At 26.8% G+C, this 27,523-nt stretch overlaps 1 protein-coding gene across 3 annotated transcripts in view; it reads right to left on the reverse strand.

The window, feature by feature from the left end:
- The window catches only part of LOC135922552 (serine/threonine-protein kinase TAO3-like), a 228,180-nt gene that overhangs the window by 179,902 nt on the left and 20,755 nt on the right, over positions 1–27,523 (reverse strand). For 2 of the 3 annotated variants that reach the window (XM_065456943.1, XM_065456945.1), the window contains exons 2-4: positions 20,127–20,741; positions 5,380–5,654; positions 3,596–3,804 (exon numbers count right to left, since the gene is read on the reverse strand). In XM_065456943.1, the coding sequence (XP_065313015.1) occupies positions 3,596–3,804; positions 5,380–5,654; positions 20,127–20,331 (689 nt within the window). In that variant the 5' untranslated portion in view covers positions 20,332–20,741. The remainder of the gene's footprint in view (positions 1–3,595; positions 3,805–5,379; positions 5,655–20,126; positions 20,742–27,523) is intronic. The other variant, XM_065456944.1, reaches the window with a different exon arrangement.

Raw genomic sequence — 27,523 nt, forward strand, 5'->3', positions numbered from 1 at the left:
GGATTTATTATAAATAAAAATTTATTTGTATTTCGAAATGAATATTGCTAAGCTCTTATTTAGTAGAATATCTAGGTTTATCTTATAAAAACTGCATATATAAATAGTATTAATCATATTCTTTAAGTTACATTGCCAAAGTAACTTTTAACATATCTATTTTATTTTGTATTCTTATCTTTAAAAATAAGTATTTTACAGAGAATTTTTTATAGAGAAAACAATTATAGAACATGTCATTTGTATAGAATGATTTTATAGAGAAGCAGAGAATGTATTTTATAGAGCATGATTTTATAGAAAATGCATTTTTATAGATAATTATTTTATAAAGAATGTATTTTATAAAGAATTATTTTATAAAGAATTTTATTAAAAGAAGATGATTATTTTGTAAAAAATGTTATATATATATAATATATAACATTTTTGTATAAATTTGTGTAATTATTACTTAGGCACTACATAGTCATAGGGAAAAAAAATTACAGCATTTGAAATAATATTAAATATTAGAGGAAATAATTGTGTAGTTTTTATTGTTAGAAAATTATTACAATCGGCATAAAAAATAGTTTGCTTATCTTTGCACAAGTTTTTTCGATTATAGAACAAAATTTTGACATGGTGAGGAATTTGCGAATCTCTATAAAATAATTCTCTATAAACGACATCCTCTAAAATTGTTTTTTCTGTAAGAGTTTCTCTATAATTGGTTTCTCTGTAATGACAGGATACCATTTATTTCACTTGCCATAATTATTACAAGTTGAGGAAAACACATTATTTTTTAAAACTTTGGGTAATACTTAAATTTAATTCTAATATATTTTTTTTAATTTGTAATAATTTTTAATTTATGTTAATTTTCACTATCGTTAGTATTTTAAATCTATCCACAATTAGACTTGTTAATTTAATATCTATAGCTTTGAAATCATTATGTTTTATGCTGCACTTGATTTGATAAATGCAGTTTGATGAAAGATTTAATGATGAATCGATGAAATATTTAAATCAATCATAATTTTTTACAAGTAGGGAATGGTGGAAAACACATTAGTTAAAGATGATATCGAGGATATTTTTAAATTTTACCATTTAAAAGTCAAGTTTTTGAAGAAATATCTGATTTTCGAAATATTTATATGATGGCTAAAAGGGGGGATGTAATTATTATCATGACCTGGAGGTTAAATAATTAAAGACTTGTCAAATTCTTGAGGATTGTAAATTTATTTTATTAAAATATTTATGTTAATATATTATTTAACTTATTCTTATGATGATGATGATTCTAAAACTTATAATTCAGTGTGGAAAAATCATTCGCTTGCTTTACCTATTTTATCAATTTAATCTAAATATTCATTAACTATTCCTACTACCTCACGTACTGCCGAAAGGGCCCTGAGTAAAATTAAACTAAGTAAAACAAAACTTCGTAATATTATGAAAGATAATTTTCTAAATAATTTAACCATTTATCAATAGAATAAAATTTATTTAAACAATATTGACGAAATTATAAATTCTTTAGGTTTCTTTTCCCCTAATTTGTCTAAATTATTCATTTAAAATATTTTTTTACATCAAGTGGTTTTTTATAATTGTTTGTAAATAAAATTTTAAAATATTTTTATTTTAAAATATATAGTCCTAATAACCATATCCGTATGGGCTGCTTCCTAACTCATTGTCCCAGGATATCATATTGGTTATATTTAATCGATTTATTTAATTTTAATACCAATATAATACATATCCCCTTACGTTCTTAACGACTCGACTTGAATTCTCTTTTTCTCATAACCATATAATCATTTCATATAGCAATCTCTCACCCAATACCCTTCTTTTCGGCATTTGAAACACAGTTTTACATTCGATATTTATTTCTCCGTTCGCTGCTACCTCCGCCACACTCTTCACATTGATAGCATTTGAACTCTCTCTCTTCTGTGGAAAGCCTCTTCGTATCTATCTTTCCAACTCTGCATTCATTTTCCGCATGCGCAAATCTTACACATCTTGCGTATCGTAATCGATCTCTTACCCAGACAATACGTTGAAATATGACCCTTTTTCCACATTCAAAACATTTGAAATCTCTGCAATTTACCGCAATGTGTCCCCTGACATCCCATTTGTAACAAATCACATTTATACTGCTATGCGCTTCAATACCAAACGTTCGGGACACTTCTTGACGCCCTCGGTAATGACCATACCTCTCTCATCATAATTTCCATTTTCCATCCTCCCAATTTCATCATTATTCACCCATCCTCTCATAATCTCCTCACTGGTAACTACTTTACTTTACCCAATCTATCATCCTCTTCATCATTACCCTCCACCAAACGACTGCCCACAAAATCGAATACTTATCTCTCTTCGTACTTTCCTACCAAAGTATAAACTGCACAACCATATTACTAATATAACCACTGCCCCTAGTACATTGTACTGCAACTCCACGTACTTTGTTATTTTAAACTCTTCAATTGAAATTTATAAAAAAATTTAAATAAAATAATCCAAAGATTTTTGTTAATTTATATCTAACTAATTTAATTTAGCACTAAATATTTTTACAAAACAGTTTACTTCCAAACATTATTTATAAAAAATTAATAACTTTACCAAGATTGTAAAGTTAAATAATGATATAATTAATAAAATCAACACTGAAACGACGCAACAGTACATAACATTTTTTCACCAACTTTTAATATTCACTGTAATTTTTTCACTACCACCTCCAATAACCACGGTAAATTGCTTTACTATTTTTTCCACTACTGCCTCAAAAAACCATAGTGCTCCACAATATTTCCCCAAAAATTATACAATATCAAAAAAATTGGTCTTTACCTTATTTTGGTCACACTCAACTATTGGTGCCCGCCTTGAGTATATATAAAAAATCGCACGAATTATATTCAAGGAAATGGGAAAAAAAATTAATTAATTATTATAATTCGCTCTTCTTTTATAGGGAAGCTCCTAATTGTAAAAAAAATAATATAAAAAAATTACAATTTAAAAATACATTTCTTTAAAATTAAAAACCCCAAAATCACTCGGAATAATCATAATTATCACTAAAAATAAAACTATATAAATTAAAAATAACTCAAAAACCAAAATACAGGAAAGATGAAAATAGTGAATGATAATAATTAAACCAAAAAATAAAGAATTGAAAAAAATTAAATAATTTCCTGATTAACCATTTTTCTTTTTCAATAAAGTCTTTTCTTTTTTTAATTCACATTTATTTTTGTTCGCACCTTTCCTTCTTTGATTGTTCGTTTTCCAATTCTGGTTGGACTTTATTTTACCTAACTTTTTATTTTTTTGATCGAACCTTTTCCTTTTTTGATAGAACCTTTTCCTTTTTTGAATGGATCGTTTTTTAAAAAAGAAAAATTCTATATATTTCATAAAAGTGGTTTCCAAAAGTGGTTCAAACATTATAACAAAATGCTTACAGCAGGGTTAATAAAACTAAATATATGTTCAATTATTTACCAAAAAATCTTATCAGATGGTTTATATGAATAAGAAAAACTTATATCTAATATTTTACACAGAAATCTTAGCATTAAAAGCCAAATATTCCTCCTTGCGAACTTCTATGAGGTCGGAAGCGCTTCCTAGACAATATTCCATCACTAGCCAAGCAGTGCGGTCTTTGAGGTAACAGGCCTTGTAGTGGACAAGGTTCGGGTGTGGCTCGCTCAAAACCACGTTTGGCTTTTCCATTAGAGTAGGGGTGGTTGAGTCAGATTCGATAAGCTTTAAAGAAGGGGGAATGTGAATAATATAAGGTTAAAATGCCTTCTAAGGTTATACAAATATTGAACAAATGAGGGCTATAGCTACATCAACATAAATATTCTTGCAGATTTAAAAAAATTTTACATAACCAACACCCAAAATTACTATAATTAGAAGGTGTCGAACCGAACCGCGAAACAGAAATGAATCATTATAATTTTCCGAGCCTAACCAAACCGTTATATTAAAAATTTAAACCAAACCGTACCAGGTTCTTAACGGTTTTTAATTATTTGTAAGAAATTCAATCTATTTTCTTTTATTTTGGATTTTTTTTAGAAAATATTTTTATTAGATTAAGGGATCAACCAAATAATAAATATGATAATTTTAAAATTGCTAAACCGATATGGATTTATAAACCGGAATGAACCGATATAAATTAGTTTTAAAATACCAGAAAAGAAACTAAACCCTTTTCATATTTCAAACTAAGAATCGGAAAGGAACTGAATCGTTATACTTGTCAGTTCAACACCCTGTTATTAAAAATAGGATACAAATTAATTTTAGAAAAGTTATTATTGTAAATGTTAAGATTAATTGTAATTAAATTAATATGTTCCTAAGAGTATGAAAGGTGATAGGAAATTGCTTAAATATCAAAAAATAGAAAAGAAACCAAAAATGTCAAAAAATAAATAGAAAATATAAGAAAGATTACGAAGAAAAAAGAAAATCCAAGGTTATAACAAAAAATATAATCGAAGATTGAGGTAAGATGACAAAAATAGGTTAAAAATAGCATAAAATTAAAGAAAAAATGCTAAAAATATGTCATTATAGGATGATCTAAAATTATGATAATAAAAATAATATAAAATATTAAAAAAAACCCTTTCCAATTGTTTAAAATATTTTAAAAAATAGAATAAATGACGATTTAATTTTTTGAATGGGAAACATTTTCCATTTTCGGTGAGACCTTCTCTTTTTTGATACTTTCCTTTTTTAATGGGACAAATGTTATATGGATGGTTCTAAATCGTTAAAAAAAATATCATTTAAATTGTGAATCTTGCCATTTCTTATTTAACCCAATTTAAACACGAGTGTTTAGTTCCTAGCATCCCTTAATATTATTTGCAATATTGCTTTAAAGGGAGATATAAGTGAGATTCCCAATTTTTAGAGATTGAGAGGAAATGTTTGTTTATCAGACCTTTTCCCAGAGACCTGCAAGCCAGGCACGGGTACATGGGCCGTATTTTAATTTCTTAAATATACCAGGGGAGGACCTAAAAAAATTTCTTATAAATAACCGGATAGGACCTAAAATGTTTTTTAAATACCCGGCGAATATTTTATATCGTCATTATTAGCTTTAAAAATTATGAATAAATGTTTTTAAAAAATCCGGATTGGGCCATAAAATTAAATATATGAACCAGACCAGGCGGAAATTTTTTTTAAAAAAAAATCCGATAGGTTTGCTTTTTCCTTCTTGATTAGATCTTTTATTTGATTGAACCTCTTCTAATAATATTTTCCTTTTTTAAATGGAAAACCATGTATATTCAAGTATCATCTCACTGTATTCCTCAGATCGATCTCTCCGGAAAGGAGGCGGGCGAAGGCCACCTCCCTCACGATGTCTGCCCATTTCTCTCGGGCCTGTTTGCCGGCAAACGACATCTTCTTGATGGCCACGACTTCACGAGTGTGAGCGACTCTCGCAAAATAAACCGAACCGAAACTGCCCCGCCCGATTTCACGAACGTCAAAAAAGACAGCATCGGGGTCGTCCGGGGTGAAGAGGAGGGCGGCTAAACCTTTATCCTTCAAGGTTCCGGGTCGGGTACCACATTCTATTTTATATATACATATTATATGTAAAAATTCAAATTCATCCTTTTAGTGAGTAAAACATACATGCAAAGTTGGTTTCGCAAATAATAGTTTTTTAAATACTAAATACTTTTTTGTCTTTATATTTGAATTCATTTGGATATTTTTAAAAGTAATTTCAATTTAAATGCTCTAAAATAAAAAATATTTATATAAAAAATAATTTTAATAAATATTTTTTTATCATTGTAAAATTTAATTTTTAAATTTGTGATCCGAGGTAAATTTTGTTTTAATTTTCTAATAAATTTCGCCATTATATATATGATTTTAAATAAAGTTGAAAATGATGATGTGAACAGGATTGACATAGTAATGCAATCATTAAATAAGATTGACAAAATACAAGGTCGAACTATTGTGTTTAATTTTTGTGATTCTTTTTTAATTTATTTCTAAAATCAAAAAATCATTTTACTTATAGTCCCAATAAAAAACACAGAATATTTTCACTGCTATATAAAATACAATGTATCGTCAAAAACAATAATTTCTGTTTGTTCATTATTATATATTCACTAGTTTAATTTAAATTACTAGTTAATTTTATAAGATAAGAAATCAGTACTGAATTAATAAAGTATAATAAATTATATCTATAATATTTACAGTTTAGTCAAACCCATTTTAAATAATATTTTAAAAATGTTTATTGAAATAATTATTGGTAATTTATTAGACAATATGTGTTTTTTGTTGAAATAACTATATTTGCAATATTTTGAATATTATGTGTTTGTTTTTTTTTAAATCATCAATAGATATAGTTAGAGTAACTATATAAAAACTAGTTCTAAAAAGTATTCGTTAAGGTATTTTATATTTAAATACTATTTTGAAATTTTTTTAAAAAGTATTTATTAATATTCTTTTTGAAAGCAGTTTGTATTTATATTAAAAATTTCTGTAGTGTATTTGTGATTAAATACTTTTTTTTGAAAATTTGCCCAACATGTATGCAATTAAGTTAACAAATTTTATTCAGAAATCATGTGTGACAAGTGTTGTTAATTGATTGGTTGTGGTTGTGTAAAACCCAGATCCGGGGTTTGGGTCTAAAAATCGACTAAACCAGCTCTGAGCACGAACCCCGAGCAAGACCCGGGGTTCAAACCCATGGTTTAGACCAGAAGTTCAGATGAATAACACATTTGCATTTTATATATCCAGTAACAATTAAAAAAATTTTAATTTCATATTAGGAATTATTTTCTTTTTTAAATATTAATTCCTCTTTTTCTGGAGTTAAAAATAATTTCCAGTATTAAAAAAAAAGATTCAAAACAACAGACCGGTCGATGGGCTATGGAAACTTTCTTAAAATGTGCTTCAGCTTGCCCAGGCTTAATAAATTAGTATCGCTATGCCCCATCCTAGTTCAGAATTAGGTGCGAACTTTCTAGCCGAATTTGTTAATTTCATCGCTATTTTTTAATATTGATTTTTTTATCATTTTAGAAATGTACCTTGGACAAGTAAATTTGATAGCATAAGTTCCTAAATTCCGGTATGACTAAATACTGCATTGTTAAAAAGCAATTAATCATAATCAATCAAAATTTGATTATATAATATTTTTTTTTAATTTTCAGAAACATTTTTTTCAATGTACATAAATCAATTTTTTATTAAGTAAAAAATTGAGATTAAATTTCTGATAATTTAAAATTCTATTTTTACTTAATATTATTGGGAAAAAAATATATTTACTAGCTTATTACAACTTAAATTTTATTTTTCAATTGTAAAATTTAACAAATATATATCTATAAAAGGGCTTTAAATGCATAAATATGAAAATATATTCTTAAGAAACCAGAATAATTATTGGATAGCGCTTTTTTATATTTGGGTGTAAATACATGTAAAAACCTAAAAAAAAATTTAAAAAATATATGTTTTTGACATTTAATTAATGAGTAGGTTTAGAAACGAAAAATAATAGATAATTTGTAAGGCACATATTGCTGGCGTTATTGATCAAAATCTCTTCATTTTTGGTTTATACGTGTATATTTAGGTGTTAAGCATTATCCTAAAACATATTTTGAAAATATTATGATTTGACCGAATGCCGAGCTCAAAACTGACCACTTACTAAATATTCGATTGACCAAATTTGGTAGTAATATTATGCAAAATGTTCAATTTTGGTTTATTTATCTATAAATACGTGCAAAACATTATCCCAAAAAATATTTTAAAAATATCGTGATTAGACCTATAACCGATTTGAAAAAGAAATACTGCATTGCTGGCGTTATCCGTGGGAAATTCTTCATTTTTGGTTTATACGGTACAATAATGTGTTAAGCATTATCCTAAAAAATATTTTAAAAATATTATGATTTGACTGAATGCCGAGCACAAAACCGTCCACTCATTAAATATTCGATTGACCAAATCTGGTAGTAACATTAATTGGAAAATGTTCATTTTTGGTTTATATATCTATAAATACGTGTAAAAATTATCCCAAAAAATATTTTTAAAATATCGTGATTTGATAACCGATAACCGGCCTAATGACTAAATACTGCATTGCTGGTGTTATCCAAGGAAAATTCTTTATTTTTGATTTAAGGTGTTAAACATTATCCTAAAAAATATTTTGAAAATATCATGATTGACCGAATGCCGTGCTCAAAATCGACCACTTACTAAATATTTGATAATTTGATAGTAATATTAATTGAAAAGTGTTTTATTCGACGAAACATTAAATCTAACCAAAGGCAATAATACGGTCGGATCGGAAGAACTCTTGGACAATGAGGAACGCTCCCCTGACCAGGAGGAAAGTGCCTTACCTTCCCCGAAATAACATACGCTTTAATACTAGATAGCCTTTGACACTAATACATTATATAGCAATAATAAATTGATAATCAGTACACATGTTTTTGTTAATAAAACACCAATATAGGGGGTAATAGTCCGCCAAAACAAAATACTTAATTTTATAAGCGCCGATAAGCCCCTATATATGATCGATAGATCTATTTACTAAACATTGTAAAGTCGATAAACTTCCCTTGTCTTAAGGTCGGAAACTTATTAAGGATACCCTCCTCAGGTGAGCAGAAATAAAGTCCTATATGCATATAAGCCAACAGAGGGAGTATAAAATTACTTTTTATCAAATTTAAATTAATAACATTTTGCCCTTAAAAATTTCCGACCATTTTTTAATAAGCCATGATTTATATACAATGTAAACTCCGCCATATTTTCGTTTACCAAATTATAACTGTCGTATTCGTAAATACGTTTACATTATATATTTTTTCTTACATTAGATATAATTGTAGTTATAAATATATATAGTATATATTATAACATGTTTTTTATGTAATATTGTAGTTATATAATATAGATTTGATATTGGATTATTATTTTTTTTGGAATTAATTTGAAAAATATATAAATTATTGATATTATCGTAAATAAAGATTTATTATTATTGACTATTGAGTTATTTAAATTTTGGATTGTCATTTAGTTTTTCTTGGTTTTCTGATTTGTAATTTCGTATAATCTTTGATAGTTTGCTTTTTAGAAGGGTTGGGTTTAGTTTCGAGGATTTGTTTAGGTAGATTTTGTTTAGTTTGTGTTTTTAGGGTTTTTTTTAGTGGTGCTTTGTGACGCTGATCGTTTCCTAGGAGTTATTCGGTTTAGAAGGTAAAACAAAAAATTTTTGATTATATAATTTTTTTAGAATTTTTGACTGCGCCTTTGTACTAACCATTATACGATTTAGCTAGTGAAGTTTAATTTAAGGTGCTGTTTTAATATTTTCTACAAGTATCTAAAGTGTTTGTAATTGAGTATTAGTATTGACTAAAAGATTGACCAAATGGTTCATTTTTTTAGGTATCATGATTATAGTGTGGCTGCTAAGATTTCACTATAAAAAAATTTGGGTCTTAAAGTTTTGTATAAAAAGTTTGATGAGTTGGATTTAATTAAGCAGGGCATGGTAATTAGAATATTGGTAATAATTTATATATGCATTATGGTAAATATGTGATAAAAAGGGGTACTGTGGTACTGGCAGGCATGTATTGCAATTGGAAGAAGGACACTGCGATGTCAGATGTTTATAAAAAGGAAATGGAGGAAACGTATTTTAATTTAATATCGGATATTTATGGGAGGAAAATAGCAGACTTGGAAAGTAATCTAAAAGATGTTTTAGAGGAAATCAAGGCTGGAAATGTTGGGGAGAGGTCAGATAGGATCCTCCTGGAAATGTTAGAAATGAAAGAAGCCATTAATGCTTTGATAAAGGAAAGTAATTCGGTTAAGAGCCAGGTGAGTGATCGAAATATTAATAAGAAATTTGAGGATTACGAGTAAAATAAAGGATTGTCAGGAAATAAAACATTTGTAGAAATGATCATTTGCCATCGTTGCGGATAGCGAGGACATAAAAGGGATACCTGCGTAGTCCCAAAGCAAAGGTTTAAAGATGGATTTCCATTAAAGAGACCTGAAATAGGAAATGCTAATGTAAAAATGGTTAGTTTAAATGGGGCCAGATTATGTTTTAAATGTAAAAGGCCGGGACATGTAGCTGTGGACTGTATGGAAGTATCTCAAAATTTGTGTTGACTATATGATTGCAGAGTGAATCATATAGGAGTCGGGGCACCGAGAGTTCGGAAAAATTTGTTTAACAACACATTTAATATTGTTAGTCGGGATAATGGGAATAATAGAATTAAAATAAGAAATCATTCTCGTAATTTCTCTGAGAGGGAGGTTAGTCGATTTAGGTGGGAACAATATCCGAGGAATATTGTCCGTTATTCTCTTAGAAGGGATGTTAAGAATTTTATTTGGGAAAGATGTCCCACAAATCTTGTTAAAAGAAATGTAATTGTCAGTAGTAAGAATTTAAATTCCGAGTCGAATTTAAGGGGCAATGAGAATGCCAAGGAAATTATTATTTTAGATAAAATAAACGCTGATTCTCCGATTAAAACATATGATATTTTAATGACGGAAAGATTAGATGGACCATGTTTGTGTCCGAGGGTTAGTTTGAAGATTGACCATAGGAATATAGTAATGCTATTTGACACCGGGGCTAGTATTTCTCTAATGTCGCAGGAGAATTTTTATAAGTATTGGCCTGGGGGTAAACTGGAAAAAGAGGCTATGTGCGTCAGGCAATTTGATGGGTCGGAAGTTGCCGTGTTGGGAAGAGCCAAATTGGGAGTTAATCTTAATGATGTAATCTTTTTCCTTAATTTATGGGTGGTGAAGGAAAGTGTGGAAACCATCATGGGGTGGAGTTGGATTGTTCAGTTGGGTCCCTTTAATAATTTTTGGAATATTTTTGCAAAACCGGGGGCTGCAAAGGGGACTAAGAATATGAGTCTGGGGGTTAATAAGGTTCGAGATAAAATTTGGAAATAGAAGGGACGGATTCAACTGTAAAAGAAGGGAATTCAACCTGTAATTCTAAGAGGTTCAACCCGAAGGTTTAGGCTCATCTTAGAGCAGTGATAAATTATATTTATGCAAAGATAAAGCATAAAAGGGAAATAAAATATAAGTGGGTAACCTTTTTGTTTGAGTTTATTTATTATTACATGATGGTAGTAAAATATATTGATAAAAATGTTTATGTGAAAGCGTGAAATTGAATAAGGAGGTTATCCCGGTAATGTTACGAGAAATTAAAGTATATGTAGATATATGTAATGTTGAGTTAAACTGGTTAATGTTCCGGCTGTCGGTAATAAACAAGGAAAAAAGATTGAAATTGTGGTAATATATTTATTGTAAATGAATAAAAGTGTAAAAAATAAAAGGAATAGAAAGTGTTGTAATTCATTTCGTGAATACATTTTTGTTCATAGCCTTATAGGATGAATAACGGCTGTTGAACATTGGTATTGGTACTGGAAAGATATTTTTTTTTAAAAAAAAAAATTAATTAATTAAAGTTTTTTTTAAAGGTTTTTTGGTTAGCACGTGCGGCGTGTTTGAGTTATTTGGTATTAGGAAGACATTTGTAAAAAAGGAATTAAAATTAAAAAGTTTTGTTTTATTTTTTTTTCTCCCCCTTTTTCTCTTGTTTATAATTTAATTGCCCGTGTATGTTCGGAATACCGTAAAAGGAAATATGAAAAGTTTTAAAAAGTATTTATTTAATTTAATTTTCGTTTGTAAAAGATTTTTTTTTTAAATTATAAAATTGTGAATTTTTTTAAAAATTTCCCAAAATTCGAGAATTATATGAAAAAATTTAGAGTGGTTTCAAGTATACCAATTAACAAACCACAATCCCCAATGACCATCTAATGACCTACGTAGGACGTATATGTAAACAAATGAAGAACAGATCCTTGCAAGCTATGACTATGATAGGATGAGGAACTCGTAGTAACAGATTACAGTCTTAACAAACTCGTGTCAAGAGCAATGACAACCACCCGATTACGATGTATGACGATGTAGGCGAATAGAGATCTTTATGCCATGGCTATGTTATTCAGTAGGGCTACATTTCTCTGCGTCGCTGCTTTGAGCAGGCTTTTTGAAACATTTTCGCCTCATAATAATAACGTCAATCATTATTCCAAAATTCCACGAAGGAATACCACAGTACCATCAATGATTAGTCAATGAACATTCTTTATTCCGAATGGATATTGCAAACGAAAAAAAAAAATCGAAGTGGAAAACGAAGCAGATGATTTGACAAAGATTTTATTATCACCGGCAAAACAACTTAATGTTAATGTGTAAAATAATATTAATGACGATTCTGAAATTGGATACTTTATTGTTCCTTTCGGGTTGGTGTTTCTCATAGTTATATTCACTATCACAATGGATCATTCACATTGAAATTAGCTATTTTTTTTGAAATATTCAAGGTAATCATGATATTATTGAATTAATTAAATAAAATTGAAGGACTTTATAGAAGTTTATTAATCTGTTATAGCCATTATTGATCTTGCAACACCGCTATATATCGATTATTTTTTTTAACAAAAATATATATATGCCGATATGTCATGAGCCCATAAAAGGGTGGCATGTCGTATTCGTAAATACGTTTACATTATATATTTTTTTTTACATTAGATATAATTGTAGTTATAAATATATATATAGTATATATTATAACACGTCACTCATAATCACGTGGTATTTGTTTTTTATGTAATATTGTAGTTATATAATATAGATTTGATATTGGATTATTATTTTTTTTGGAATTAATTTGAAAAATATATAAATTATTGATATTATCGTAAATAAAGATTTATTATTATTGACTTTTGAGTTATTTAAATTTTGGATTGTCATTTAGTTTTTCTTGTTTTCTGATTTTGTAATTTCGTATAATCTTTGATAGTTTGCTTTCTAGAAGGGTTGGGTTTAGTTTCGAGGATTTGTTTAGGTAGATTTTGTTTAGTTTGTGTTTTTAGGGTTTTTTTAATAACCAATTGTATTATCTTGATAATTGTTTATATCAATCGTCTTTAATTTAAAATTGTAGATATATAGTTTAAATAAAGACAATTAGAAGGGCCTAGCACTGCCTCAGCTTACCAAATTAAATATGGCTGGAAATCAGACATTTTAAAAACAATATGATTTATAATTATAAAATAATTTTAAAGAATTTTAAATTATTTGATATTTAATCTCAATTTTTTACCAATAAAAAATTGATTTATGTACATTAAAAAAAAATGTTTCAGAATAATATTTTTAAAAAAATATTATATAATCAAATTTTGATTGATTAAGATTAATTGCTTTTTAGCAATGCATTTTACCAATGCAGTATTTAGTCATACCCGGATTGAGCTTGAATGGAATATTTAGAATACTTGGATATTCGTTTTTATTTGGGGGTATAAAATCAATTTACACTTTTATATCTTTTGTGTAGCTATAATTGGGTAATGGCTAACTAAAGGATAACTTGAATCAATCTTCGGGCGCTTGCCGAAAAATCTGTTAATTGTTGTAATGTACACTTTTTTAATGTATATTTTATTTGATAAAGTGATTTATTTTAACAGATGTATTAATTTTTATGTAAATGACTGATGATATTTATTACATTAACGAAATTGTAAAGATCACTTTTTCATTTTATATAAACTTTTGATTCAATTTTATTTTATAATAATAAAAATAATAAAAAGAGAAAGTTAACAAAATTTTATCACAGAGTATCGCCATCAGAGGCGATACTCTTATTCCAATAAAATATATACGTTAAATTAAATAAAATTTCAATAATTATATCTGAATCTCCATTAATTATGAAATCATGTAGATTCTTTTATTCAATTTATGAAGGTTTATTCTTTTTAAATTACAAATATGAAAATGGTGCCGTGTAAAGCAAATGTTCCATAAGGGTTATTGCAGTCACAATTCGCAATTTTATTACCACTATATTATCAAGCGAAATGATCACTCTTTCAGGTGCAGTATATTCTCATTTGTATTCGACTTTGAGAGAAGGCCACTATAGGCAAATTATTCCAAAATTGGAAATTAATATATTATAAAGGTAAAATAAAAAAGATGAATATTCCAAAATTGGTAATTAATATATTATAAAGGTAAAAATAAAAAAAAAGATAAATATTCCAAAATTGGAAATTAATATATTATAAAGGTAAAATAAAAAAGATGAATATTCCAACAAAATTGGAAATTAATATATTATAAAGGTAAAATATAAAAGATGAATATTCGAAAATTGGGAATTAATATATTATAAAGGTAAAATAAAAAAAAGATAAATATTCCAAAATTGGGAATTAATATTATTAAGATAAAAAAAAATAATAAATATTAAAGAAAGGGACTTTCATAAAGGATCTGATTCGATATTTGTTTTGTTGGGAGGAGGTTTTCAAGTGAATATTATTATTAAAGTAATAGCGGAATAAAATATATGCATCAAATTATTCGAAATCTAACCTACTATATTATCTATGACATTATTCATTGGTATTCTTTCAAAGAAATGAAATTTTTATAAAAACCATTTTTTAGTAAAGATATTGTATACGTTATGTTTACTTCGCTAAAAAAAATTTAATTTAAATCCTTATAAAAATTATTCAAGAAATAAGGAAATTATTCCGGGATATTCAAATAATGTTTGAGAAATCAATATTCGAAAATATTAAATGATTTACCGATAATAATGGGGAGATGTGCATGAAAATTTTGAGTATAAATTGTTTGCATTATATTCTGTATTCGAATTGGAGAAAATTATGATGAAATATTTAAAAAAATATATTCTCTTCTTTATTCGAAATATAAATTTACGGTATTACAGAGAAATTGTAGCCGGAGAAATTATATAATATTTTTATTCTTATTCGTGATCGAATCAAACGGCGTCCTCCTATGGACATAAAGCCGCATTTCTTAATTCTTATTATAAAGTCGATCAAGATAATTTATTTTGGCGAAATTTTTATAGACACCAAAATAAGCGGAATGTTTAAATATATAGTTTGGAGTAAATGAAAAACGTAAGATGTGTATTTATATTTCGTATATTATTGGTCATATATTATCAATCAACCCTAACACTTGGGTTTAGTAATGGGTGGCGTGTTGTAATGTACACTTTTTTAATGTATATTTTATTTGATAAAGTGATTATTTTAACAGATGTATTAATTTTTATGTAAATGACTAATGATATTTATTACATTAACGAAATTGTAAAGATCACTTTTTCATTTTATATAAACTTTTGATTCAATTTAATTTTATAATAATAACAAAAAATATAAAGAGAAAGTAAACAAAATTTTATCTCAGAGTATCGCCATCAGAGGCGATACTCTTATTCCAAGAAAATATATACGTTAAATTAAATAAAATTTCAATAATTATATCTGAATCTCCATTAATTATAAAATCATGTAAATTCTTTTATTCAATTTATGAAGGTTTATTCTTTTTAAATTACAAATATGAAAATTATTATGGCGTTTTAATTTATTAAAATTTCTTCTAAATTTGAGCCTCTATCTTTTTAATAAGGACTCCGAAGCCACAGTGATATTTCGGCTAAAACTTGGTCTAGCCGATTTTTTTAAAGGCCCAAAATATATTTGGCTTGAAGAAATTTAAATTGTCGTTAAATTTTAAAAAATTAATATAAATTTTAATTAAAGTTAAATTATCTGAAGTTTTTAAAAAATAATAAATGTTTTATTTACTTTCAACTTCAAGTTTTTAAAGGTAAATGTGAGGTCCGTGAAGTTGGCCCCACACTTTTTGATTTTCAATGGTTTATCAGTTGGACTGATTTGTACCCGATTTGTACAGTTTTCAGTTCGATTTGTACCATCACCGTTTTTGAGATATTCAATGAACAAAATGTGGGGGGGGGGGGGGGGCAACTTCACGACAGCCCCCCAACTTTTGAATTTGATAGAGAATGATTTGTACCGTTTTCAGTTCGATTTGTACCATAACCGTTTTCCAGCTATTAACCGTTATAAATATGGCGCCAAAAATAAAAAACACTCAAAATTTTTTTTTTAAATTTCTTAACGTACAACGATAGAGAATTTTTTCTCTTCCTAATGATACCTCAAATTATGCTTTATCTTCATTATTATTTCGGAATTAAACCTTATATTGTAGCGTGAAGTTAGCCCTCCCCCCCCCCCGATATTCAAAATTTAAGATTTTTAAAATTTTTAAAACGGGATTGATTTGTACCCGATTTTTGCCGTTTCAAACTCGATTTGTACCATTACCGTTTTCCAGCTATTGACCGTTAAAAATATGGCGCCAAAAATAAAAAACACTCATAATTTATTTTTTTAAAAAAAAATTTTTAACGTACAACGATAAAGAATTTTTTTCTCTTCCTAATGATGCCTCAAATTAAGCTCTATCTTCATTATTTTTTTCGGAAATCAAATTTTAAACCTTATATTATAGCGTGAAGTTAGCCCCACCCCCCGATATTCAAAATTTGAGATTTTTCAAATTTTTAAAACGGGATTGATTTGTACCGTTTCAAACTCGATTTGTAACATTACCGTTTTCCAGCTATTGACCCTTAAAAATATAGCGCCAAAAATAAAAAACACTCAAAATGTATTTTTTTAAAAAATTTTTTAACGTACAACGATAAATAATTTTTTTCTCTTCCTAATGCCTCAAATTAAGCTTTATCTTCATTATTTTTTTCGGAAATCAAATTTTAAACCTTATATTATATCGTGAAGTAGCCCCCCCCCCGATATTCAAAATAGTTTGCTTATTTATAAATATTTTTCAAAAATGGACACGTAATATAGAATATTACTTTATTATATATATAAATAAATATATTTACAAAAATAAACACAATAATATATGATTTCGTTTTATTAAAGAAATATATTGATGTTTAATTTGAAGGTGTTTCTGTTGAATTTGTAGGTTATAATTCAACAGTAGTGTTTTGATTCTTTGATTGCTCCATCAAAGTTTCACATTTGAAAAAGTATTTACTTATGCTATGATTGTAGATACAATCTAAAATAATATTAAATTAAAAATATATTTTACTGGCTTCAGATGGCACCCTTTCCAAAAGAGCCAAAAGTTTATCATCCAAGAGCGCATTTATTTTTTAACTAGTAACATTTGGTGTAATTTCTTTTATCATTGTTCATAAATATTTACTAATTTTTTGGTAACCTTATCCTATATTCTAAAATGATATAATATCAATTAATATATTATAAAATGATATAATATAAATTACTATATTCTAAAATTATATAATTATAATTAATATATTCTAAAATTATATAAAATAAATATAAATTAATATATTCTTAAATGATATAATATCAATTAATATATGAGATAAATTATACATAATTTTTTAAAACCTCCCATACATTAGATCCGATGTGATGTGGCTAACAATAATAATAGTAACTACGTGGAAATGTCTTAAAGGAAAATTACGTCGTATAAGGGAATTTTATATAAAGCCCGTAGGCCAAATGATATTAGCAGAGGATATTGAAAATCTTCGAAAAACTTTATATTCAATATTTGTTATAGCATTAAGTGAGACAGAAGGAAATAATATTCACAATCCTAAAGAAATTACTCAATGTGAAATCGCAAAAAGTTGGCTTAAAGAAATTTGGAAATCTTAATATAGACTTTTCAGAATCAACCAGAATAGGAGAATGATAAAATTGAGGAGCCCTTATATGATATCAATTGTTTCATTGATTCCCAATCAGGTAATAATAAATTCGCGCAATGGGGTTCTGATCTTCTAAAAGAGGCTAAAAATACGTTAGAAGATCAAGGAGATCATGACAATCTTCAATATCTACCTGATATAATTACACAATTTTACACCTTCTAAAACTATTACCCTTGTGGACTGCGATATTGATCAGATATTATAAAAAATAACATCACAGTGTCAAGTGCTTCATCAGAGAGCAACTTTAATAATATTAAAAATAGAATATTTGCTAATAAAAGTCTTCCAATAAGAATAGATGATTTTGTATTACATTATATAACCTCCCTCAATGCTACGATGAAATTAGCAGCAGCTGGAGCTAAAGATATCCTAAACTACCTCAACCAACAATAGATGGAAATTCATCTCTTGACGTTGTAAATATCTTTTTTTATAAAAAAACATTTTTATTATATGACGCTTATTTAAAAATTTTAAAAATATTTGCTTTAAAAAATTAAAATGTAGGATTGCATAGTTTTTCCTTCATCAGTTATTGCATCTATGACTTATAAGAATCCACAAATAGTCCAAGAGGTAGAAAATATTTATTATATAGATTACAATTATAATATTGTTTTTTATAGAAATTATCGACAACTCCTTCCGAATTTTCTATAAGGCATGTAGTATAATTTGAGGCATCATTAGGAAGAGAAAAAAATTCTATCGTTGTACGTTAAGAAATTTAAAAAAAAAAATTTGAGTGTTTTTTATTTTTGGCGCCATATTTTTAACGGTCAATAGCTGGAAAACGGTAATGGTACAAATCGAGTTAAAAACAGTACAAATCAATCGCGTTTTAAAAATTTGAAAAATCTCAAATTTTGAATATCGGGGGGGGGGGGGGGGGGCTAACTTCAAGCTAAAATATAAGGTTTAAAATTTGATTTCCGAAATAAATAATGAAGATAAAGCTTAATTTGAGTCATCATTAGGAAGAGAAAAATTTCTCTATCGTTGTACGTTAAAAATAAAATTTTTAGATAAAGCAAAATTTGAGGCATCATTAGGAAGAGAAAAAAAATTCTCTATCGTTGTACGTTAAGAAATTTTAAAAAAAAAATTTTGAGTGTTTTTTATTTTTGGCGCCATATTTTTAACGGTCAATAGCTGGAAAAAGGTTATGGTACAAATCGAACTGAAAACGGTACAAATCATTCTCCATCGACCTATGCACTTATTATTTTTAAGTTCAAAAGTTGGGGGGCTGTCGTGAAGTTGGCCCCCCATTGTTCTTTGTTCTTTGAATATCTCAAAAACGGTGATGGTACATATCGAACTGAAAACAGTACAAATCGTGTACAAATTAGTCCAACTGATAAACCATTGAAAATCAAAAAGTGTGGGGCCAACTTCACGAACCTGTAAATGTGTTATTTATTTTTATATTTTAATTATTTTTACAAACAAAATATTTTTATCTCAATGGGTATTTTTATCTTTAATTTAATCAACAAGTTTATTAAATCATCACAACACTGAAAAATAATATTTAATAATTCAAAAATATAAAAAAACGCAATGAGTGTTAAAGATAATTATGTTATGGCAAATTTTAAAAAATAAAATGTTCAAGAAATAATTAATTATCGATATTATAACCAAGAAATTTTTAAAGTTGTAATCTTATAAACCCCACAAAAGTTTTGAAGAGGGTTGTTAACTATATAATATACTAATATATGTGCATTTAATATAGTCTGGAAGAGAAAAAAATGGCTAGGTCAAATTGATTGAAGCACCTCAATTTAAACAAATATTTAAATGGTAAGAAAATGAGTTAATGTATAATAAAATAATAAACAAATCTTTAATTTATAATTAGAATAATAAGATTTAATTTAAGATTAGTAAATGAGATTTATTTTTTCTTAGTTTTCATTTATCTGAACCTCGGGTCTAAACTACGGTCTGAACTCCGGATTCGTGTTCAAAGCAGGCCTGAGTACATAATTGGGTCGTAAATTCTACGACCAAGCAAATTAACAACACTATGTGTGATACATGAAGGTATAGGGTATTCAATGTTAGCATAAGTAAATCATTCGATTATGTTATATAATAAAAACCTAACAAAATCCACATAAATTGAACATAGAGGATGTTTTAATGTTTATTTTTTATAATGTAAACGCACCGATCTCAAGGAAAAGAGGACCAGATTTTGATAGGAAACCTTTTGATTCACATTTTGAAACCGCTTTTGATTGATCAATTTCTTTAGAAAGAACCGGTATTTGATTTGCGTCGTTTGGCGAATTATCGCAAGATGGAATCGAAACTGGGACTGGTGGCAAAGGTCGGGAAGCGAAGTAATGATCGTGTTGATTTGATATCACCATATCCAATTAGATAATTGGTGTAATAATAAAATGAAATTATCAATCCTTTAATTGGGGCATGGTGAGAATAAAAGTTTGAAGGACTTGCAGATCGATTAAAATTTGACGATAAATTTTTATATGTGAAGGCATAAAAAGAGTTTTATGTCAAATTTACCAAATGATGTAGTGGGCTTTTCTTAAAAAGTCTAATTTTTAAATTTGAAATGGGGAGGGTAGGCAAGCTAGCTATCCCAAGATTAATTATATATTTTATTTCGGGTAATTATTTAATAGTGAATATTTTTAAAAAAACTATGGCAAAATTGTTGCCAGGATAAAGTGGACTGAGTGTTGATAGAAATGAAGAGATCGTGGATTCTGAATTTTGGATGTTTTGCTAGGATTTGAGTTTCGAATTATTTATATATCTAAAAAGATAAAAGGTAATAAGTTATTTAGTATTTAATCTAATAAAAAAATTAAAAAAAACAGAAAATTTTATTTTTCAACTCTGTTTACTTCCAGATAAGTGCTCTCTTATAAAACGGTAATGTGACAAAATTCAATGCAAAATATCTCGGATAGTTACCAAAAGCCGGAAGTAAACACCCAAAAATGGTCATACAAAATAAATTTCTTATAGTTTTTATATAAGCAGAAACTGCTGAATTATATTAAAAATTCTAGATTGGGCTGAGCACTGGTCTAAAGTATAACTAGAAAAATTATACATTCGATTCAAATATTTAAAATGAATAGGAATAATATATTATTCGTAAAATGATTTTTTATCTATTATTCGATAAAATTATTTTATAATATTGGTAAATAATAATTTTATATTAAAAATTATTCATAATATATGAAACTCTTTATATTTAAATATATTCCTAGGGGATGAACAGGGAATCTTTTATCTTTTTTTCTACTTCATCCATTTTAAGGAAAAAATTGATATGGCCAAATAGTTGTACAAAAAATGAGATATTTTAAATTAAATTTATTCTATAACATGCAGAATTAATATTATTAATTGATTTTATCTATCAGCATATTGATTTTTATATATAAACTTAAAAACATTGTTTCTATATTTTAATCTACTCAGTAAAATTTATTTAACTTATACCTGGATAGAATAATTTTTAAGCAACTTAATAATCCGTTTATTAAAATTTGTAATAGAATATTTATATTTTAGAATCTAATTGAATATTTGATGATATTTATATGAAACAACACAATTATTCGATTTATTTTTATGCTAGAGGTTATGTAGCTAGATTTATTTCATGGTTAAAATTTATTATATTTAAAGTAAATATCATCCATATACATATAATATTTTTGCAAAATAATGTGGATATATTTAATCATGTTTACATAAATCATAGGAGTATCCAGGATTTTCCTGAGGGGGTGGGAGGATTTTAGGGTTTTTGCCTCCAAATTTCCTATTAGATGACCTTCGGCTGGCTTTTGCTAGACCTACGGCAGGATAACTTGTTTCATTTTATATATATAAGAGACCTGTAGAATAACCATTTGAACGCTCGGTTTTTTTTTTAAATTTTCGGCGCGGAATTTTTTAAATATTACATTTATTAATTAATTTTTATACTAATAATGGCGATTTAAAATATTTTGGTTTCAAAATAAACGGCCCAGCCCGGCACGAATATTTTTTCAAAAAAAATTCAAGGCTGGCCCGGGTATATTTAAAATATATAAAATCAGATAGGACCTGCAGGTCTCTGATATATATTATATACTACACAGAATTCCTGTCATATCAATATTATTTAGCTTTACATCAATTTTTTATTATTCTTAAATCAGGTATTTATATTTAATAAATAATTTTTTTTAAATGTAAATTTAAATCAAGTTTAATAACCAGTAAATTATTTTTAAAATTTAAATCTGGGCAAATCTTTAAAAGGCCTCGTCTTAGTTTATAAAATTCTCAAAAAATATAAGATAAGAATTTAAAAAATTGATTGAGTATACTAATTGCAGTGAACATATAAAATAATGACTAGAAAATAATAAAAAAAATAAGTTATTATAAAATTTTATCAATCACCGTATTCTATAAATGATCGCTTTCCTGTCTTCTTAATGCTAATTTGATTTATCAACTTTCCTATCATCTTTTTAACATAAAATTGAGGAATATTTATAACTTATGTTAAATTTTAAATCTATCCGCCAATCGAGTTAGGAATCGGTTTTAGATTGAAATCTGACTTAAGAAAGGAATATTTGTTTTTGCCAACGACCAGATTTGTCGCTTGCCCCCTAATAAAGAAGGCAAATAATTTAACTAAAATCAAATTAAACCTATCTGTAATATATATTTCTCATATGCAGTCTTCAATTTCAAATTCTCATTTTCTTCATCAAACAATGAATACCTATATTCTTCTAAATATAAACCAAAAATATCTGAATCGTAAGGGATTATGTCATATATAATTATTTTATTTTTTATTACATTTATTTTGCCCTTCAAGAAAAATGGGGAATCAGAATTTTCTCCTTTATTCGATGAGTCATTATTTACCAATTATCTGTTCATATTGAAGGTACTAATATACTGTTAACATTTATTAAAAATATGGCAAATTAAGGAATCATATAGCAAGCAATAAAAATACATTTTTGATTCATCCGTCAAGGAGAAATATTCAAACCGCCCGTCATTCTTTGGGGGTTAGCTGCAGGATACATATCCGATTGGCCAATCATTTTTGACTTGTTAGTTGCTAGTAAAATTAACAAATATTATATAAAAAAACTATAAAAAACTATAATTATAATGATTTATAATTATCTCTGGAGTTACTTAATTCATCATGAATTTCATAGGTTGTAGGAGCCATATTTCTATGCATATTTAAGAGCTAACCCATTTAGCCGAGATTCATATGTGCTATTTCTTAAATGGATTTTCAACCTTCTTATGTCTTAATAGGCAAACATTCAAGAATATAAAACAATTTCAAAATATTTGGAAATGGTGCGAAAATTTCTTTACACTTATTGAGCGTATAAATAGCGCGCTCAAGCAAAATTTCCAAAGAATATAATTTCGCTAAATATTTAATTTTATTAATAGTGGCATCAGAGAATGTGGAGTGGTCTTGAGGTAATAAAATTTGAAATTTTCTTTTTTGATCTAAATAGCGTAGTTTTATTTGAGATAAAAATGTGTCCACAAATGGGATGATGATTGATATCTTTATAATATTCTTCAATCGAATCTATATTTATAATGCATCTTAAAGATTGCCTAAGCGCCAGTCTAGATTTAATTAATGTTATATCATAGCACATTGCCTTAGATTCAACATCAAGATAGATACGATGAAAATATTTATATACGTTCATCCTTAGGTTATTCAATCATCTGAACCAAATCTTAGTTTGATTTTTGTAACAACTTAACATACTATTTCGGCATTAAAAAAATTTTGTTAATAAAAAGATAAACTCTGATTTATCTATTGAACTTAATAGTGTAGTGATAATGTTTTTGAAGAAAACACTATTATCATGTTTGTTATATCATGTAAAGCTATATGAATCATCTCTTACAATTCTATAAAAGCTGAAATTGAATCATGACGTAAGACCCATCATGTAAGGCACATTTTTTAAATTTTTCGATGCCCGGATATCTGTTGAATTTATTGATATGGTTTTACTCAATACATCTTATCGCTTAGAATATCTAAAGAAATTACAAATTTTGGATAAAATTCCTAGAAAAAAAGTTATTTTCATTTCTATGTCAAAATACCCATAGTATTGTACATAGAAGGTAGCATTAATCAATATAATCAAATTTAATATATGAGTCATACAACTAACAATTTTGAATTAAATGTAGTAAATCATAAATAAAATAAAACTAAACAACTATAGTCAAACATTTCTAATTGGGGATCAATGAGACCAAGATTATTGTCCACCTAGACAGTTATCCGACTTCTCAAAATTTTTACTTTTTTTTAAGGAAATTTTACCATCTGTTATATTCTGTTTAGCAAAAAAGGGATTATGTTCAATCATATTCTACTTTCTAGTAATCATCAAATCATGACTAAAATTAAATATGTATAAATAAACTTATACCTACGGGCCATATTTTAATTTTCTAAATACGGTTTAGGTCTAAAAAAAAAATTTTAAATACCCGGGCCGAATCTAAAATCTTTTTAAAAAATTACCCAGGCAACCCTAATATTTTAAATCGCCATTATTAGCTATAAAAATTAATGGCGCCTGAAAATAAAAAACCCAGGCTAAACCAGGCCAAAAAAAAATAAAAAAAAATAAAAAAAAATTCGGGCCGTGCAAATGATACCTCTGCAGGTCTCTGTCTTATACAAAATAGAATGTATACATATATATATAAATCACAAAATTGTTCTATATAAAATGAGAATAAAAATATAAAATTAATTCATGAAATAAAATAAGATACTATATTAATGAATTATTTATATTTGCATGTGTGACAGTTTCTTTAGAAAATATTAATCTTAGCATATATTTAGAGTATGATCAATTATAAATTTAATAACCTAATTTTTTAATTAAGGACTGATATTTGTCTTCTTTATTAATTTTGACATTAAAAAGATGATAAAATTTTATAATATAAATGAATGAATGACACAAAAAATAACAAATGCCAACTCTATAGATTACGCATATAGACGAAAAATAAAAATTGCCCACTTTTTAGGGTATGACTAAATACTGAATTGCTAAAATGAATTGCTAAAAAGCAATTAATCATAATCAATCAAATTTTTATTATGTATTTATTTTATGTAATGAAAATTTTTAAAACTTTTTTTAAAACTTTTTTTAAAATATACTTAAATTATTTTTTTATTAAATGAAGGATACTGATTAAATATCATATAATATATAATTTTATTTTGAGTTAATATTATTATAAAAGAAATATTTTCATAGCTTATTAAAAATAAATTTTTTTCAATTTTAAAAATTAACAAATATATATCCGTAAGAGGGCGTTATATGCGTAAATATGTAAGTATCATTTTAGGAAACCGGAATGATGATTTGGATAGCGCTTTTTTTATATTTGGGTATATATACATATGAAAAACCTAAAAATTAAAAAAAAAATTTAGGTTTCTTTGATGTTTAATTTATGAGTAGGTTTAGAATAGTAAAATAATGGAAATTTTTTAAGGTAAATATTGCTGGCGTTTTAAATCAAAATATCTTAATTTTTGTTTTATACGTGTATATTTACGTGCTAAGCATTATCCTAAAAAATCTTTTGAAAATAATTTGATTTGACCGATTGCCGAGCTCAAAACCGACCACTTACTAAATATTCGATTGACCAAATTTACTAGTAATATAATTTGAAAAATGTTGATTTTCGTATTATATGTCTATAAATACGTGTAAAACATAATTCTAAAAAATATTTTAAAAATGTCGTGATTTGACGGATAACCGACTCGTAGCCCACCCAATGACTAAATACTGAATTGCTGGCGTTTTAAATCAAAATATCTTAATTTTTGTTTTATACGTGTATATTTACGTGCTAAGCATTATCCTAAAAAATCTTTTGAAAATAATTTGATTTGACCGATTGCCGAGCTTAAAACCGACCACTTACTAAATATTCGATTGACCAAATTTACTAGTAATATTTTGAAAAATTTTGATTTTCGTTTTATATATCTATAAATACGTATAAAACATATTCCCAAAAAATATTTTTAAAATATCGCTATTTGGCGGATAACCGACTCGTAACCGACCCAATGACTAAATACTGAATTGCTGGCGTTTTAAATCAAAATATCTTAATTTTTGTTTTATATGTGTATATTTACGTGCTAAGCATTATCAAAATTTTTTGAAAATAATTTGATTTGACCGATTGCCGAGCTCAAAACCGACCACTTACTAAATATTCGATTGGCCAAATTTACTAGTAATATAATTTGAAAAATGTTGATTTTCGTTTTATATATCTATAAATACGTATAAAACATAATCACAAAAAAATTTTTTAAAATATCTCTATTTGGCGGATAACCGACTCGTAGCCCACCCAATGACTAAATACTGAATTGCTGGCGTTTTAAAACAAAATATCTTAATTTTTGTTTTATACGTGTATATTTACGTGCTAAGCATTATCCTAAAAAATATTTTGAAAATATTATGATTTGACCGAATGCCGAGCTTAAAACCGACCACTTACTAAATATTCAATTGACCAAATTTACTAGTAATATAATTTGAAAAATGTTGATTTTCGTTTTATATATCTATAAATACGTGTAAAACATAATCCCAAAAAATATTTTTCCCGTAATCAAGAAATGAACGTTTTCGTATCATCTTAATGTTATTTTTATTTTTGTATAAACTTTCCTACCATCTTGATGTTAATTTTACATTTTCCATTAACTTTCCTATAATCTTAATATCAATAAATCAAAGGAGACTATTGTACCTCGTTAAATTATTTTTTTTTTAAAAGAAATTTTTTTTTATACATCAACGAGATTTGAAACACAGACTTAACGTTACATAGACAAACGTCCTTTCCAACTCAGCCCCCCTTCTATCTTAAATTTTGTAATACAATTCTTCGTATATATGAAACTATATTTTGATAAAGTAATTTAATTATATCAATTTTTAATTTTTTCTATTAGAAGCTCCAGGCCTGGGAAAAAATTTACAAAATTATTATCGGTTGGCCATGTTTGAGAAAAATTTTTTAAAATTATAATAGTTGGGGCTAGGCTTGGAAAATATTTTGATAAATTATATTGGGCTGGGGTTGGGGAAAATTTTCAAATTATTATCAGCTTGGACGCTTGGGAATTTTTTTATTATTAACTATGGATCAGACATTGAAATAAAACATTTTTTTTGCAAACCAAAGCTCAATACCAAAATTATTATGATCTTTGGTTGGGGTTAGGAAAATTTTTTCAAAATTATTATGGCCTTGGACCTTCTTGGGAATTTTTTCAATATTAAATATTAGGCATAGGTGATGAATAATATTTTAACAAATAATATTGATATGGGTATCAAGTAAAAGCGTTAAATATATTCTGACCAAAACATAGCATTTACACTTAGTTTTAATGGATTGAACCTGGCCTGAAGGGGGTTATAAAGAATA

This window comes from Gordionus sp. m RMFG-2023, chromosome 1 (assembly GCF_954871325.1).
Source record: "Gordionus sp. m RMFG-2023 chromosome 1, tfGorSpeb1-WG-v2, whole genome shotgun sequence".
Lineage (NCBI taxonomy): Eukaryota > Metazoa > Nematomorpha > Gordioida > Chordodea > Parachordodidae > Gordionus > Gordionus sp. m RMFG-2023.